Source organism: Xyrauchen texanus, chromosome 37 (assembly GCF_025860055.1).
Source record: "Xyrauchen texanus isolate HMW12.3.18 chromosome 37, RBS_HiC_50CHRs, whole genome shotgun sequence".
Classification (NCBI taxonomy): Eukaryota; Metazoa; Chordata; class Actinopteri; order Cypriniformes; family Catostomidae; genus Xyrauchen; species Xyrauchen texanus.
The window spans coordinates 30,963,671-30,981,990 of record NC_068312.1 but is presented as its reverse complement, the minus strand read 5'-3'; the positions used below and the strand labels follow the sequence as shown (position 1 = coordinate 30,981,990).

The 18,320-nt window shown below is 40.5% G+C and overlaps 1 protein-coding gene across 1 annotated transcript in view; it reads left to right on the top strand.

Moving 5' to 3' along the window:
- The window catches only part of LOC127630869 (voltage-dependent R-type calcium channel subunit alpha-1E), a 165,098-nt gene that overhangs the window by 44,358 nt on the left and 102,420 nt on the right, over nucleotides 1–18,320 (top strand). Inside the window, exons 3-4 of the mRNA XM_052108708.1 lie at nucleotides 15,483–15,588; nucleotides 16,483–16,622. Coding sequence (XP_051964668.1) covers nucleotides 15,483–15,588; nucleotides 16,483–16,622 — 246 coding nt within the window. The remainder of the gene's footprint in view (nucleotides 1–15,482; nucleotides 15,589–16,482; nucleotides 16,623–18,320) is intronic.

The window sequence follows — 18,320 nt, the reverse complement described above, 5'->3', positions numbered from 1 at the left end:
ATTGAAAAATGTATTTCAGAGCCACCTCATCAAAATTCACCTGGTACGCCAGGGCACAAAAATCCATAACAAAAACCTCCAAGGGTTGACTCCCCTGACGCAACCCCAAGAGTCGGGCCGCTGGCTCCTTAATGTCAAGGGTGGGGTTATGAGTTACACAACCGCTGCCTCGCATAAAAACCCCTTGGTCAGCGTCCGAAGAGCCAAAAAACCTCTCCGGGGGTGGAGAGTTCATGGCGCTCAAATATGCATGGGAAGCATAAACGGGCTCAGGGGCAGACACAGGTGACGCAGGGTGACAAAAATCAAAAATCACACGTACCTGCTGGCCCTGGGCTGTGAGCGCGCGATCATGACTCCCACCGGTAGATCCTGGGGCAGAGTGCGCTGAAAACCTCCGCTCTAGTGAGCTGCGCGAATTCTCCGCGTGATGCATTGTGACTGTCTTCGGTGAGGTTGGTTATTCTGTAACCCGCATACACAAACACAAGACGAGACAGTCACAATGTCGGAGAAAACTGCTTTATTCCAACAAAGCAGGCAACAGTACAAAAACAGGGTAAATCCAGTGAAGAATGGTCAGGGTGAGCGTTAAATCGAAGCCGGGGAATCAAGATAGGGTGAAGGGGCAAATCCAGGAGAGAGTGGTCAACGAGAGCGTAGGGGGTCAAAGCCGGGGTAATCAGAATCAGCGAGACGGGACTAGAGGGAGCAAAAGACAGGGGAACAAGGGGAGCTGGCAAGCTAAGAGGTGAACGAGAGGAGGTCAAAACTAGACGAGACTAGCGGGGGCAAAGACACGGGAAACTAAATACAATAACCAACCACCGTGAGACGAAAGGGTAGTGATATATATAGGGGCGAGTGCAGGTGTAAACCATGACAGGTGATGAGACGAGTGCAGGTGAAACTAATGTGCAGGAGTGCAGATGACGCGAGTGCAGGTGGTCATAATGTTCTGGGGGATTGGAAACGCGTGAGAAACTCGAGGAAGGGAGATTGCCTACGAGCATGTGAGCGAGTAGGAGCAAAGTGGGCGTGAGGGCTTGAGCGAGCAAAAAGAGCGTGCAACCTCGAGGGGCCGGAACGAGCGTGGGAGCTCGAGGGGGCGGAACGAGCGTGGAAGCTCAGGGGGGCGGAGCGAGGGAGCGGGATTCGTGACAACAAAGTACGTTTGAAGTAAGTTTGGAGCAGAAGAAATAGATAGAATCCTTCGGTATATATTATTAGCTTTACGCTAATCTAAAATGCTATTTCTAGCCATTTTACATGTTGCTGAGTAACAATGCCTACTTAATTCTCAAGACCTTCATTTGCAAATATACATACATATATATATATATATATATATATATATATATATATATATATATATATATATATATATATATATGTATATTTAACACACAAACAAACATTTGTAGGATACATTTTTCATTCAGCTTATGCCATTAATGTCTATAAACATAGCAAGTCCGTGTCAATCATCGGCAAACTTCAAGAGTTAATGGGACCAGCATTTTCAGTTATTTTTGATTTATACAGTTTGACATGCTGCGTGCATAGCCAGTACAAGTACTTCAGCTGTGAATCTTGCGTCATTAACTCGGAATTAAAGTTTGATTCAGTTCCAAACTTTAGAGAATCCGCTCAAAATATCGATTTGTTCAAGAATCGGACATCAGTACTAATAATGGATTTGATATCTTAAAATGTACATACGCATGTAAACCCAGGGATAATGTCCAACATTTTTTGGATAAGTATAGCTTGCGATTTGTTTTAGTAACTCCTTGTCTGTCTGTGGAAATTTTGCCAGTGCTTAAAAACCCAGGGTAAAATGGGGTGCTAACTACCTTTGAAAATTACTTGATGTGAAATGTTGCTTGACTCAGGTTTAAAAGACATGTGTTAGGCATAGTGTGAAAAGATGCATAGAGTTTTTTTTTAGCATCACAGATTATTGTATTTACAGTATTGTATCTTCTGTTTATTAAGATGTTTATGTTTTGTTACAAGAATCACTCTTGTAAGCTCATTGTGTGAACTTCTTGGGTTAATTAATAATCTGTCAGACTGATTACTGATGATGAAGACACATGTAAACTGTCGTTGATTAGTTTGTCAGCAGAAGGCAGAGGTATGCACACACAACAACATATTCCCCGCAGGAGGTATTTGGCCGTGTGTAATTGATTATAGACTTCAAAGTGAATTAATGTGGCTCGTTTTGTAATGCAACATACAATTGATTTACTCAGTGACTAACTGTAAATAATAAAGAAAAATAAATTACTTTGTAGTCCAGTGTGTTGTCACAGGTAGTCTAAATCTTTTTTTTTTTTTTTTTTTTAAATGTATCCTTAACGTTATGTTAACAGAAGTAAGATAGACTAAGTAAGATAGTAAGTTAGACTAACCATAGTCAGGCAAAGCACAGTATGTGCTTATGGGGACATTCTGATTGAATAAAATAAGATTAATGCTACTTTGATGTGAGAAATCTTGCCATCTCTTATCACATACTTGGAAAGAGTCTAATTATTTATTTATTAAGAGGCTTAAATTAGCTCTGATGGAAATGGATCTAAATCAGTTAATGTCATCTATTGCTGAAACGTCTAATGATTCTTCCTTTTTTTAAATTTTTATAAATGCCTAATGATTATGCATGCTAAAAAGAGAAACTTCTCACACTATGCAGGCGAGGGCTGAAAAGTGTGATCCAATATGAGCCTTATACAGAGGCGTCAATTTAAACGTAGAGACATTCAATAACTTGTCAGCATATATTTAACCCTGCTCTCAATTGGCAGAAATCCTTTATTTGTGTTGAATAGGAGGGATTAGAGCTCGCCCATCTGATGATCATATGACAAAAAGTTTGTTTGTAGTTTTTTGCATACTGATTCTTGTTTTAAGAACCCAATGTGCTTAATGTTACAAGCTGTACATTAGCTTAGTAAAGTAGGGAGAGCATTTGAGGCCTGTGATATCGTGGAAATGTCCTCATCCATGCTGATTGATATGCTATTGTGCATTACCCCTTTCATTTGCGAGAGCGTGACTCAGTGTGTGTGCATGTTAAATTCAATTATAGCATCTATCTGGTCTTGGCTTTCTCGTGTACCTAATAGGTCACTTACGACATAATGTAGGTGTCAGTGTCTGTGATCAGTTAAGGTGGATTTGAAGCATATGGTCACACATCCCTCGCTCTTAGGCTGAGAGCTTTGGGGGGCTGAAAAGATGGAGGCCCTGCTAATGGTGCTGTAATGACGTGGTATTGCCGAAAACAAATGCAACTGCAATCTGTCCCATAGGGAAAGGTAAAAACACGTCCCTATGGAACTAATATTCAAGTGTGCTATAAGGAGAGATCAACCGTGTAATTAAATGTATTTTGTAGACTCATCATTTGGATTTGATGCCAGTGGTAAACAGTTTCTAAAAGGGCTGTGTGAAATAGCTAAAAAAGTATATTTTATATTTTCAGCCTTTTGATGATATTAAATATGTATCTTGATTTTTATGTTCTGAAATTACTTACATTTGTTTTATTACAAATTAAGCTAAGTCAACAGCATTTGTTGCATAATGTTGATAACCACAAATACAAAATGGACACAAATAAATAAAAAATACTTGTTAGTTGAAACAAATCTAATGACACACATTTTAGTAAGCTCAATCGCTAAATAAAAAGTGCATTTAAGGAATATTACAGATTTAGGTGAAGTTTAATCGACAGCATTTGTGGCATAATTTTGATTACTACAAATATGAATTTCTACTTTTCTGTAAAAGAAGCACACATCTGAGTTACAGATACTTGCAATATACTTTTCTGTTTAAAGTTTTATCCATTTTGATGATGCAACCTTGTAATCATGGATATTTTGATAGTCCACTGCAAAAACGACAAATAAAATGTATTTATTTAAGATATAAGATTTATTTTGGTGGCAATGAACATTATGCCACAAATGCTGTCAATTTAGAATAACTTGCACTGAACCCAGAATATTGCTATAAATCGACAATGGTTAGTATTGCTCATGAGTCTTGTTTCTTGCAAATAGTCAACTTTCCTTAATTAGATTTATTTACATGATACCTAATGGAATGTAATCAAATCAGTAAATCCTCACTGTGGACTCACTACATATCTTATTGTGGACTCAAATAACTTACATCTCATAACTTCATTTTGTTGTTGTCAAAGAAATATTTTTGGAATCATTGGCTTTTGAAAAGGATTATAGAATCTTAAACTTGTTAACATAGATTTGCTTTAGATTTGTGTTGTATCATTAGTGTATTTATAGTGGATTTTTTATTAATAAATCCCAGCCAAGATTTACTCAACAGCTTTCATTTACCCTTTTTTTTGCTGTGGAAAAAGTGGTTGCTGTGCAATAACATTAATATTACCCCTTTCATTTATTTTTTACATTTAGAATTGTATCTATTGATTATAAATGAAGCCATAATGAATAGTGAATTTGTGAACAAAATCACACCCACCTCATATGCACACACAAACATAGTAGTCTATGGCATAACCAAAGGTCACACCAGTTTGCAGAACAGCATGTTCACGATTCATGTGTGACAACCTGTATATGAGAGCTGTAATTTAAGAGGGCTTTGTTTGAAGTGCTGCGCGACGTGTGATTTGAGCTCAGGCTGATGGGGCACTGAGGAGGAGGGACTGAGATGTGTTTGGAGAGAAATGCAGTCATTTGATGGATTGGGAAACTTGCAGATGGAGTCATTAGGGGGAGAACATGTTTGTTATGGTGTGTGTGTAGGCAGTCGATGTCGAGGAGTTACGGAGGCAGGTCTTTCTTTCTCCGTTAGTGACGCACATGAGAAGGAGCTCTTCAAGTGATGTCATCATGTGGTGTTTCGGTTCCTGATGGGGTCATATGGACAGGTAGATGTCGATGGTCGATGAGGGAAGGACAGGGGCTTAATGAAGCACGTGGGCTGCCGTGCTGCTCGGCCGGTAGGGAAGCCGCAGCTGTTCGCCCCTCTGATCCCCACTGTGTGGCTGAGGGAGGAAGTATCCCACCGTGCCCAAGCTTACTCAATAATTGATTCTGTCAATCGACACTTTGACTTCCTAAAGAGAAAAGGAAAGAGACAGAGAAAAAGGATGTGGGTCTGGGGGGTATGGCCTGTTCACTTACCTTAATCAGGTTTGGAAAACCACCTGAGGAATGAGATTTATAAGTGCTGTGCTGTGTTACAGGTAGGGATGTGCAAAACTACTCATTTTCATAATCGACTAGTCGGTAGGTCTGAACTAGTCGTTAAGGAAATGGGGTGTAATTAGGTTGCGTTATGTTCACGTGACCCTGATTAGCGTTTCAGAGGGATATACAGATGCTAAGTGCAGCATTTTAACATCTAACAGATATTCAACAAATAAATTGGCTAAATAACTATCTATAACATAACAAACATATTTTGCACAAAACTATCAAACTAAGAAATAAGAAAGGCTCCAAAACAGAGCGGCACTAAACCGCTTATGTGCATCCTGAACGCAGAATGACACTCTTCGATGTAACCTGAACACTTGGCAGTCTGAGGGCGATCCTCACTCCACAATAAAAAGTGCAGAACTGTATGGTTATACTGCTGAAACACAACATCTAGGTCACACCATCCAGCAGTTTAAACCTTTTTTACTACAACTATTTATTTAAACAGTGTAAGACAGAATCAGCAAAATACTTTTAATCTGGAGTTTAATCTGGAGTTGTGGTGGCGTAGTGGGCTAAAGCACATAACTGTAAATCAGAAGGTTGCTGGTTTGATCCCCACAGCCACCACCATTGTGTCCTTGAGCAAGGCATTTAAATCCAGGTTGCTCCAGGGGGATTGTCCCTGTAATAAGGGCTCTGTAAGTCACTTTGGATAAAAGCATCTGCCAAATGCATAAATGTAAATGTAAATTAAATATGTAAAAATGACTTCTTAAGGTGTATGAAGATAACTTTAAAAATATGACAGTTTCTTTGACAATTAAACGTGAAAGCCCTTAATGAGAAAATTAATCGTCGCAGCCATAAAACAGACAATTAATTTTCAGTCAAATTTCATAATCATGACAGCCCTAGGGAAAATAGTGAAAGAATTACTTAGAATTAACTTGCTGACCACTCTCTGTCTACTGCAGACTTCTAGGGAAATGTAACTTGTGGAGGTAAGATTTTAAATAAAAAATAGGAAGTATAGACTATAGATTTCAAAACAGTTTAAGGATGTGATAGTTTTTGTTTCTTCAATATTTTCTGCTAGTTGTGCATTCCAAATAAGATTAATCACCCATCTAAGGGCACTTTGAAGAGAGTTTTAAATAACCCTTATTTATGAGCCCGACACCTTTTAGCCTTTCAGAGCTCTTAAAGTGAATGGTAAAGTCTTCGAAGTGCGTAGGGATGATTACTTCTGAATAGAACGCACCCTCTTTAAAAACTACATTACTAGGGGCTTCATTCATAGTAACATTAACATGATTACTAAGCTCCACTTACCATTTAATTTTACATTTGGTCATTTAGCAGATGCATTTATCCAGAAGAAAGAGACAAGAAAAGTATTTTAGTCATTAAAAAAAGAAATCCTTATCATGCCCGCTGGTCACGCAGACAGCTTCTTTGAATGGCTTCATTGATTTTAACCAGAGACTATTTAACAGAGATGGGTCACTTCTATTAAAATGAATGGGAGAAATTGGAATGCCCAATGGTCAACAGATGTAGAAAGCAAGTTCAGCCTTACAAGTAATTGAGCCAATCAACTTTTAGATACAGACATCGTCTGTCAATCAACTCGAGAATGCACATGACCGCATTAGCTATGTTTTTTAGCATAATCTGAGGTAAAAAAGCACAATTTACAATAACAGTGTTGTCAGGTTTTACTGCTGATTTGAAATTTGTTCTTTGATAGTAATCTTGTGTAGGATATTTGGTATTCAACATTTAGAAGGGAACCGTTAACGTGCCCTCATTCTCACAGCATTATATGTAAGGGTATTTGGTACTGATGTATTTAAACGGGAACCGTTAATGTGCCCATCTTCTAACACCAATATATGTAAGGGAATTTAGGGTCTTGAAATATGTGAGCTATGAACTACATTAAACTGTCCTTACTGTACATTATTAGGTAATGAAATGTATAATGGAAATAGTCACATTCGACAACCATTATAAATTAGATAAATGACATATAACTAGATTATTTGTCTGAATAATTTCTCCACCATTAAATTCGTAATACAACGTCTCGTTGTATCTACTCACAATTTGTGTAAGGAATGTAAGGAATTAGTTTTAATAAGTGAATTATGATTAATTCACCAATCTAAGGGCATTTACATACTAAACATTACATTTTGTCATGGATATTATACATGTAGGTAACAAAACATGAAAATCCCTGGTTACAAATCATACTGGTTAATTCCTTGGTTTACAATATGGATAAAACATTACACACATTTTAAAGAGGTACATCAGGCTATAATCATTCATTTGTCAGTTATACAATTTACCACAGTTCAAAGTAATTGTCAGAATTACCTAGCAAGACTAGGTATTGTATGTGGGTCCATGCGGTCTTGTATCTTTTATAGGATTGATTCAGCTAAGTACTGTGTCTTTGTGTGAGATGTTTCTGGATTAAGAAATGTCCTTTTTATGATGCTGTTTGCTGAAAAATGATCACAATGTCACGTGATCTGATGAGTCTAAGTGTAGCAAACTGGTTTATATCGGAGGACAGAATATTGTGTGTCCCGATTCTCCTGGGAACTCCAAGAGTGTTTGTTCTGTCTTTTATATCTTTGACCTTTGAACTTAGGGCCTCTTTGCAGAGAAGTTTTCAAGTCATATGGGATCTAGACAAGTCTCTTTGTTAGTTTATTGGCCAGATGTGAGACTTAATGGCACCAAAGTCTTTATGACATTGTGGAATTCCAGGATTAAGATTGGGTAAATTCTAACGTGTTAACTTGAGTTCGAATTCCTTGTTATTGTTTACGTGCTTGAAATGTTCTTCAGGAGGGAAAAATAGGTAGTTTGCAGATAAACATTTTTGTGAACTGCGATAATGATGTGGTCCTGTGGCGGAACTATTCAATAGCAGTTCAGATTTTCCTGAACTTATTAGTTTATTTGGTGAAATATTGAACAGATTGTGCTGGATACACTGACTGGATGTTGGTGTAGATGAGCTGAATAAAGCAGGACACAGTATTGATTGTATGAATGCATTCAGCAGCATGTGGAGAACACTGATGGCTCAGAGACCATATTAACTCAGAGTACTGACTTATGGCAGAGAGGAGAGATCCTGTTGCCACGGATACCACCCTCTGTCTCTCCCTCAGGTTGTAATGGCTGTAGTCTCTCTTTGTCTGTCACTTCCATTTTTCATATAAAGCCAAAATAATGTCTCTGTGTATAAAGTGACTTCAAATTAAGCTGTGACGAGTTATTTTAACATTATTGTTTTAAGTTTCCAGCAACAAGCAATTTTCCTGTCCTTACAGAAAGCGAAATACTGTGTGAAGTGACCAAAACATATCCAATTAAAAAAATGACATATTTATTATACCCGTGGAACAGGACTTTGGACAAATGAGATTTCACTGTGGTCATGGCTATACAGCATGATGCAACAGAAATAGAAGTTATGCATCCAATGAAATGTCTTATTTTGCATCGCTTGTCACGAGTTTGTTAGGAGAAAAAATAAGATCATGAAGGAAGAGACAGGATTAATAACTTGCCACTTTATGGCAGTGTGCAAGGGTGTCAATCTCATTTTACATTGAGGGCTGTATCACAAAAAAACGTTACTTTAACACAATTAAACTTAGTTTAGCATAAGCTGTTTAATGCAAATTGTTATAAATTTTTAGCTTAAATAACTATTAAACATACTGCCCTTTTTTATTTTTTTACAAAACCTTACCATAGCATAATGAATGTACTGTTGTTTACAAATTATATTTGTTGAGCCCATAAATTTAACACTAGTGTCGTACTACTAGAACTCAAGAAAGTCTATTGGGTAGAGCTGTATTTAATTAAAACAAACTGGGAGAGAGAAAGAGAAACACTTCCCGAGAGGTCTGTCCTCCAGTTGCCTCTTCTCTTTGCACTTAACTCTGAACTGCACACACTGGCAGAAAAAAAGGCCAGTGCCCACACTGCAAATTCATACTTTTTCTATAAACATGCAAATCAGTGGCTGCCTGTGAACTCACACCACCAGGAGTCCTGAGAACATCTTGTAAACTTGCAGAAGGTTGCTTCTCTCATTCATTTGAGGAGACAGAGCAATTTTGTTCACTCACTCTTTGGGTGTGTCTGCGAGTCAGAATTGAGTTGCTTCAGGGTATATTCTTTGTCAGTGCCAGCCTGCAGTGCCCTGTTGGAGTGTTCTGAAACAGGTTACAGTACATCTGCAGCCCTGCACACTGTTGTATAATAATACACACACTAACACACATGACTGCAATACAGTCATTCGAAAGTCTATCAATACTGGGGATTTCAATTACAAATGAAGGTGGACCAGTGTTTTAAAACAAGCCTCAACTAAATAGATTATTTTTTGTTAAGCGCGGCCGTATTCTAAACTTTTGTAGCATTTCCCCCCTAAAATTGTCAGAATTTAACAGAAATAAACTGTTGTTGTTACTGTACATTGAAGACTTCTACATGTAAATTAACTCTGTTTTGATAGTACACTGTCATTCGTCAAGGCAAGCCAAGTTGCTAAATACTGGGTTGGTGTTGATATGTAAATGTGGGTGGCCATGTGTTAATGTGCTCATGATTGTGATTTCATAGGCAATTCATGAAAGGTGGTCCTCGTTTTAATATTGTATTATTAATTGTATGATTTGTATTTAATTCAATAAAAAAAAAATCTATACAAATGTGTGTACTAGCGCTGTACAATTAATCGTGTTTTAACCACAATCACGGTTTCAGCCTCTCACAGTTAATTAAGCACAACCTAAAATTATAAGCAGGTAAAGTTGCAAATTGTTGTTCATTTTCATTATTGGCAGTATCTATGAATGACAGACTGAATCACAAGGTCTTTTGAAGTCCATTTTCACCTCAACTGATCTATCGCGATCTATTCAGAATTTTGCCACTGACCAATCAGTGTTTCACATTCGAGCGCGCTCTGAAAGATTTAACCTCTGAAGTTTACGAGTATTGTTTGTCTTGTATGTTTGGCACTCTGTTTTGTAGTGTATTACACATACAACACATAATTCTGATGATACGGTGTTTCTGCTGTCTCAGAGTTTTAAGGTTCAGAAAGAAGATGATTCAATTTGCAGGGTAGTTCACAGTTTATTGGGAAAAACGGGGGTTCAAGGGGTAGCAAACAGAAGCACAGGCTGGGCTGGATAAGGTCCAGAGACAATGACAGCCTCAGATAGCATAGACAAGGTCCATGGAACGGTAACGCCCAGCCAAGAGCAGTCCGCACAGGAGGTCAAGGATGATGGCGAATGAGATAGGGAGAGCAACGTGCAGTGGTGTCAGTTGAGGCAGGGAGAAGGGGAAGGGAGACGGTAGCGGAGAGGCCGGAGGCAGTGGGGGAATAAGCACTGTCCAGTAGCCTGGGAGATGGGGATACTGGAGAGAATAAAAAAAAAGACTAAACTCGCCTGAATGCAAGCAAAAGGAGAAAAAAAATACAATAAAAAAATCAAAACCAAAACAAGGCTGAATAACAAGCTGAGCTCAAGACACATGAAAAGAAAAGAAAAACAGAAATAACTTGGAATCCAAAGGAAAATCAAACTGAAGAAAATTAAGCTTGACTAGATACCAGGAACGGCAAGATGAATAGCAAGACGTGAATAACAAGACGCAAAAACACGATCTGGCACAGAACAAAAATAACGAATAGAATATAAATAGAATCTAATGTGGGGTAACACGTGAGTGTAATGTTCAGGGGCTAAAATCTCATCAAAATGTTGGGGGGGGACAATAAACATAACAATTCTCAAGAGCAATTTTTGAAGGGGACACCAAGGGGTTTTTTGTTGTTGCCCCGTTTGCATTTGTATTATTTTATTTCTTAAACAATTATTTTAAGAATATATCATTATATTATTTACAATACACATATTTTAATGATATTTTAGGGGGGGGACAACCCTCAGATGGGGGTCCTGACCCCCCCGACCCCCCCGCGATTTCCGCCTATGGTAATGTTGAACTAACAGGGTAACAAGAGGGTGGTCGACAACTGACAGTTGAACGCGTGACAAACACAACAGAACAACACGTGCAGAAACACATGGCGAACGAACACAGACACCACGCTGATCCAAGATGGCGGCGCTGTAGCACGCAGCGGCCACTCCGGATCCACAATGGTGCTATTTTTGTTAAAAAAGCCCGACACATGGACATCGGAGCAACCAGTGTTCGTGTCTACCATCGCCAGACACTACTCAAATATAAGACTCATGCAAAAACCAAGCTGCATGATGACCTGCAGGAGGCGCTACGCGTACTTGGCTTGCTGCGGAGACCAGGCCTCCAGCCCTCGGCGTCGCCTATGCCGGTGGGCCGGGAAGAGGACGTCGTAGGCGTGTGCGAAAGCGAAGCGGAAAGAGGGCGGGGGTCCATGCTAGGCTAAAAACAAACCCTAGCCGGCCGGCTCTCCTGTCTATCCTGCTCTCAAATGTTTGCTCCCTGGACAATAAACTGGACTATATCCGACTCCAGCAGGCTACGTGGCGTGAGTTTAGAGACTGCTGCGTCTTTGTTTTCACGGAGGCGTGGCTCAGCGACAGAGTTCGGATGCCGCCATTCAGCTAGACGGGCTCGCCTCGTTTAGTGCCGACAGAAATACAGCTCTCTGCGGTAAGACTTCGCGGTGGTGGCTTGTGTGTTTACATCAACACGAATGGTGCAAGAACTCTATGCTAGTCTCTAGTTACTGTTCATCGCTGTTGGAGCTTGTGACTGTTAGATGCAGACCTTTTTATCTACCACGGAATTCACCACTGTTTGCATAACCGAGTTTACATTCCCCAAGCTAACGCTAAGGAAGCTCTGTGAACTGTATGGGGCTATGAGCGAACTGCAGAGCGCTCACCCCGACGGACTGTTTATTGTCGCCGGAGATTTCAACCATGCAAATCTCAAGACAGTGCTCCCTAAATTCCATCAGTATGTGGACTTTGCAACGAGAGGCGAGCAGCTTGATCTTGTTTACACAAACATCCCGAGGCGTGCGGGTGAGCCCGCCCCACCTCGGCTACTCAGACCACATCTCTGTTATGTTAATTCCAGCATACAGACCGCTCAGTCAGGCGCACAAAACCGCTTCAGAAGCAGGTGAAAACCTGGCCAGCAGGAGCCATCTCTGCTCTTCAGGACTGTTTTGAGTGTACTGACTGGCACATGTTCAGGAGGCTGCAACATATGGCGATTCTACCAACTTGGAGGAATACACAGCATCAGTGACCAGCTACATCAGCAAGTGCATTGATGATGTCACTTTCTCAAGACCATCACCACACGCTCAACCAGAAGCCGTGGATGACTGCGGAGGTGCGCACGCTGCTGAGGTCCGAGACTCGCCTTCAGAGCAGGCGATAAGGCAGCCCTAAGAACAGCTAGGGCCAAACTGTCACGGGCAATCAGAGAGGCAAAGCGCGCTGCGCCCAGAGAATCCACAGTCACTTCCAGGACAGCGGTGACACGCGGCATGTGGCAGGGCATCCAGGCCATCACCAACTACAGGACAACATCAGTTGCCTGTGACAAAGATGCCTCCCTTCCAGATGCGCTGAGCGACTTCTACGCTCGGTTTGAAGTGCAGAACGGCGTGATGGCGAGGAAGTCCACCCCTCCTCCCAACGACCAGGTGCTCTGTCTTACCACGGCAGATGTGAGGAAAACTCTACGTAGAGTCAACCCACGGAAGGCTGCTGGACCAGACAACATTCCTGGCAGAGTGCTCAGAGGATGTGCAGACCAGCTAGCAGATGTTCTTACCGACATCTTCAACATCTCTCTGAGCAGCGCCGTTGTTCCAACGTGCTTCAAGGCCACCACCATCATCCCCATGCCAAAGAAGTCTTCAGTGTCCTGCCTCAATGACTACCGTCCGTCGCACTTACACCCATCATCATGAAGTGCTTCGAGAGGCTCGTCATGAGGCAGATTAAGACCCAGCTGCCCCCTCACTAGACCCACTGCAGTTTGCGTATCGTTCAAACCGTTCAGCGGACGATGCCATCACCACAACCCTCCATCTGGCCCTCACCCACCTAGACAATAAGGACTCATACGTTCGAATGCTGTTCATAGATTTCAGCTCAGCATTCAACACAATCATTCCCCAGCACCTGATTGGAAAGCTGAACCTGCTGGGCCTGGACACCTCCCTCTGCAGCTGGATCCTGGACTTCCTGACTGGGAGACCTCAGTCAGTCCGGATCGGGAACAGCATCTCCACCACCACCACACTGAGCACTGGGGCCCCCAGGGCTGTGTGCTCAGTCCACTGCTGTTCACTCTGCTGACTCACGACTGTGCAGCAATGCACAGCTCGAATCACATCATCAAGTTCGCCGATGACACGACCGTGGTGGGTCTCATCAGCAAGAACAACGAGTCAGCATACAGAGAGGAGGTGCAGCGGCTGACGAACTGGTGTAGAGCCAACAACCTGTCCCTGAATGTCGACAAAACAAAAGAGATGGTTGTTGACTTTAGGAGAGCACAAGGTGAACACACTCCGCTGAACATCGACGGCTCCTCTGTGGAGATCGTCAAGAGCACCAAATTTCTTGGTGTTCACCTGGCGGAGAACCTCACCTGGTCCCTCAACACCAGCTCTATCACCAAGAAAGCCCAGCAGCGTCTCTACTTTCTTCGAAGGCTGAGGAAAGCACATCTCCCAACCCCCATCCTCACTACATTCTATAGAGGGACTATTGAGAGCATCCTGAGCAGCTGCATCACTGCCTGGTTTGGGACTTGCACCGTTTTGGACCGCAAAGCCCTGCAGAGGATAGTGAGGACAGCTGAGAAGATCATTGGGGTCTCTCTTCCCTCCATCAAAGACATTTACAAAAAACACTGTATCCATAAAGCAACCAGCATTGTGGACGACCCCACACACCCCTCACACAAACTCTTTACCCTCCTCCCGTCTGGCAAGAGGTACCGAAGCATTCGGGCCCTCACGGCCAGACTGTGTAACAGCTTCTTCCCCAAGCCATCAGACTTCTCAATACTCAGAGACTGGTTTGACACACACGTGTCCTGAGTTGCACTTTAATAACTGTCACTTTATAACTGTCTGCTACCTCAATAACTGCTATGTGCATAGAACATTATCTCATAGTATGTTATGTTTACATTTTAGAAACTGTCATCTTTTTGCACTACTGAGTACTGGTCGGTGCTGCACTGTCTATTGTCCTGTTCATTGTCAGTAATTTGTTGTACTGTCCTGTACTTTTTGCACATGTTTGCACGTGCACTTTATATAGGTATATATAGGTAGTTTATATAGGTATTTTATTTCGTTGTGTAGTCTCATGTGGTCCTATGTTGGTCCTTTGTTGTTTTTATGTAGCACCATGGTCCTGGAGGAACGTTGTCTCGTTTTGCTGTGTACTGTACTAACTGTATATGGTTGAAACGACAATAAAAACCACTTGACTTGACTTGACCACACGCCGAAGCGTGTGGGCGGACAAACAAGACAGTCATGCTCTCCGGACGAACAACGACACAGACACAAACACAAATAGGCTGATCAAACCGGCGTCCTGACACAGAGCAGTTCTGTGTTCATTTTGCATTCCACATGAATTCCATCTATTCTAAACTGCGTTATATTTAAAGAGCTCCAGATTTACATCAGTTGCACATTTGCGTAATTCCAAATATGTTTTGCCAATTCAAGATTCTAAAAATCTAAAGTAATAATAATAATAATAATAATAATAATAATAATAAAACATCTTTTAAAGAGAACTTGTGAACACCACAACACAGAGTACCCTAAAAAATGTGAACACCCTACAGAGTAATAATTTCATAACCAATCATTTACTAGTTTTTAAAGCTTGTTCGATATGAGAGCTGCCGTTAATGTCATTTTTAATTTTTTTTATTTTATAATATAAATCTAAGCATCAAGGATTAATCTCAAATGATAGAAAAATTGTGATTCATAGTCATGGTTACAGTTTTGAGCAAAATAGTCATGATTGTCATTTTAACCATTATCGTGCATCACTAGTGTGTACCATTTAACTTTGCACAGTGGGCACTGCAGTGTAATGCTATATTAATAAGGAGACTAACGAATGATGTGAGCCATGTGAGTTTATTTATTGCAAGATCACTCTTTTTAAGTTTGTAAATTCCTTAACCTTCCTGCTCAACTCCGTTTGAGTACATGATCCTGGCCACCATTATTGCCAACTGCATCGTTCTGGCCCTGGAGCAACACCTGCCTGGAGAGGACAAGACGCCCATGTCAAAGAGACTTGTGAGGACACACACACACACACACACACACACACACACACACACACACACACACACACACACACACACACACACTCACGGTTTATTTTTTTTTACCATTTGAAAGAATGTTGAAAGAACTAAATCACTGCAGATTCAAAATATTGACTTGGTTATCCACTTACATGCATTTCTAGCAATTTGTGTAACTAGAAACCTTTCAGCTGGTGAGAATCAATCTGGCTGTATAGCATTTCTCTCTCTCTCTCTCTCTCTACAACCCCCCCACCTCCAATCTTTCTTTCATCTTACTTTGTCAATTTTATGACATATTTCTGATGAGTGCTTGTTTGAACAGAAAGGCAGCATTTGCACACCAGTCTTACTTAATAAAGCCTAAAGTAAAACAAGAACACAGTAATTGGTTTTAATGTGTTTAAAACATGCTGTTGAAGATAAGAACAATAAAACATTCTGGCTTTGTCTCAAATATTGTTGAGCTCACTACTTAGAAAGCATCTTAGGGTGCATACATACTAGAGTTTACATTACGTCTCAGGGTTCCAGAAGAAAACACCAAGAATTTAGGAAGTGATGCAATGAGTATTGCTGCAACGCCCTTTGAAATAGCCACCGTTGAGCAATGAGAATTTCAGATAGGGAAGCCCAGTTGCGATTTCGCAAATAAAATTAGCTTTATTCCCATTTATTTCAAACTGATTAATTTGTGCCCCCTCAAAACGCATCTAATGCCTTCCTATCCATCAAACACTTCATCAGCTTTTTTAAATTGAAGTTTAAACTGAATGTTCAAAAACATCTATGATGATTCCTAAAAATGCTAATGTACTTATTCTTCTTTTTTCATCTGATGAATTTTTCCAATGTCTCACACAAATCGGTTCCCTTTTCCTAGGAAAAAACAGAGCCCTACTTCATTGGAATGTTTTGCTTTGAGGCTGGAATAAAAATCATTGCCTTGGGATTTGTTTTCCACAAGGGCTCGTACTTGAGAAACGGCTGGAATGTCATGGACTTCATTGTCGTCCTGAGCGGGTGAGTGACAGGTGGTGCTCTCATCTGAATTATACTTTGTGTGCAATGCAGCAATTCTAGACTAAAGAAGTTGCTGATTAAAGCCTTTCTAGGGAGAGATCATTAGTTGAACAAATTTCATTGTTCAATTCTTTAAGCATCTTCATTGTTGTAGAGTTTCATGAGTGGCTGCATGCACTGTAGGATGGGAGTGAGAGTTTTCTCCTAAAATATACTTGCAAACATTCTGTATTGGCAAAGTGTTGCACAACACAAGGTTGCGGCTTTGCTGAAATTCACAGGACTTTCATCTCATTTCACCAGTCAAACTTTGCTCGACTGAATCACATACAATAGATGGAGAGTGTTAAATCTTGACCAAACTCACTGAAGAAACGAACAGCACCTCGAGAACACTCCATCGCCAAGAACAGATATTGCCTTGGCACTGTCAAAATACCTATGTCAACAAGAGCTCTCCTCAAGGGAAAGGCTGCTGCAGCTTCCATTTGCAGAGTAAACCACAATTTAGTTAAGACCACATTGTAATTTAATGTTCCTCTTTTGTGTTTTTTTAGTGAAGATAGCTAACTAAGAGAGAAAGTAATCAGAAAAGGAAAAAGAGGGAAGCACACACATACACTCAAACAGGGCAATGTAACTATACATATGAAATATTAATAGCTGTCATAGTGTTAAAGTACAAAGGGAGATGGGCTTCTTAGAGAATTTTACATGATTCCAGCTCTTATTAATTATTGATAAGTTCTGGATCTTTGTCTGGTTTAAGAGAGGAATAAGATGGGAGAAAGTCTTTAACCTCTGAACCTGTATGTCTCATGAGACATACTGACACTCAACACGCACTGTTAGTTGTGAAGTGTTCAAAAGGATCTAATCTTCAGAAGCTAAATGTAATCATACAAATTAGGTTCAGAATGGCAATTGTGTAATTCATTTGATGACTAAGAATCTAAAGGCCTTTTTACATGACTCACGTCAGGAGGGGTCTATGTTAATCAGTTGTTAATTCAGTAATTCAGTAAACACTGGCATGCAGTTCGTAAAGGTGTGTTCATTCTCTTCATTCTTCATTTTTACAATTCATTTTTAAAGAGAGTTGGATATGAGCAACATCGCCTGTTGTCTGACTTGATGTGGGTGTGCCCAGCGAAATTGTCCGAAAGTATGCAAATGAGCAGTGACGCAATGCAGCAACTACCAGTGGGAAGTGGTCAATTTAAAAGTTTAAATGTTCAATCTTCTGTGACACTGTAATTGAGGACAGGCAAGATGGAGGAGTTACTGTGAATGATGTCAGTGTTCTATATATGATTAGTCAGTAAACAAATACAGGGATATATAAAGAAATGATGTATGAAAAACTTTCAGAAATTGCAGACATTCTGAGTTATTTAGATGAATGCTTTGACAGATCGACTGTAGTGCTGTATCTCTGCTCTGTAGAAATTGTTGCATTGGGGAATGTTGACTCATATGACAGGGCCTTTTGTGAGAGTGAGATGTAAGTTTTCTGATGGAAAAAGGTATAAAGTTGGTATGATTTTGCAGGTGTGGGGGAGACAAAATTATTTTTTAAGTTTTTAAGATATTAGCTCTCTCCTTCCTGTCGCTTGCAGCTTTCTATGTTTTGTTGATGAAATGGCGAGGTAGTATTTCATCAAAGCTGTGCACCCTCATTAGAGTTGAGTGAAGATT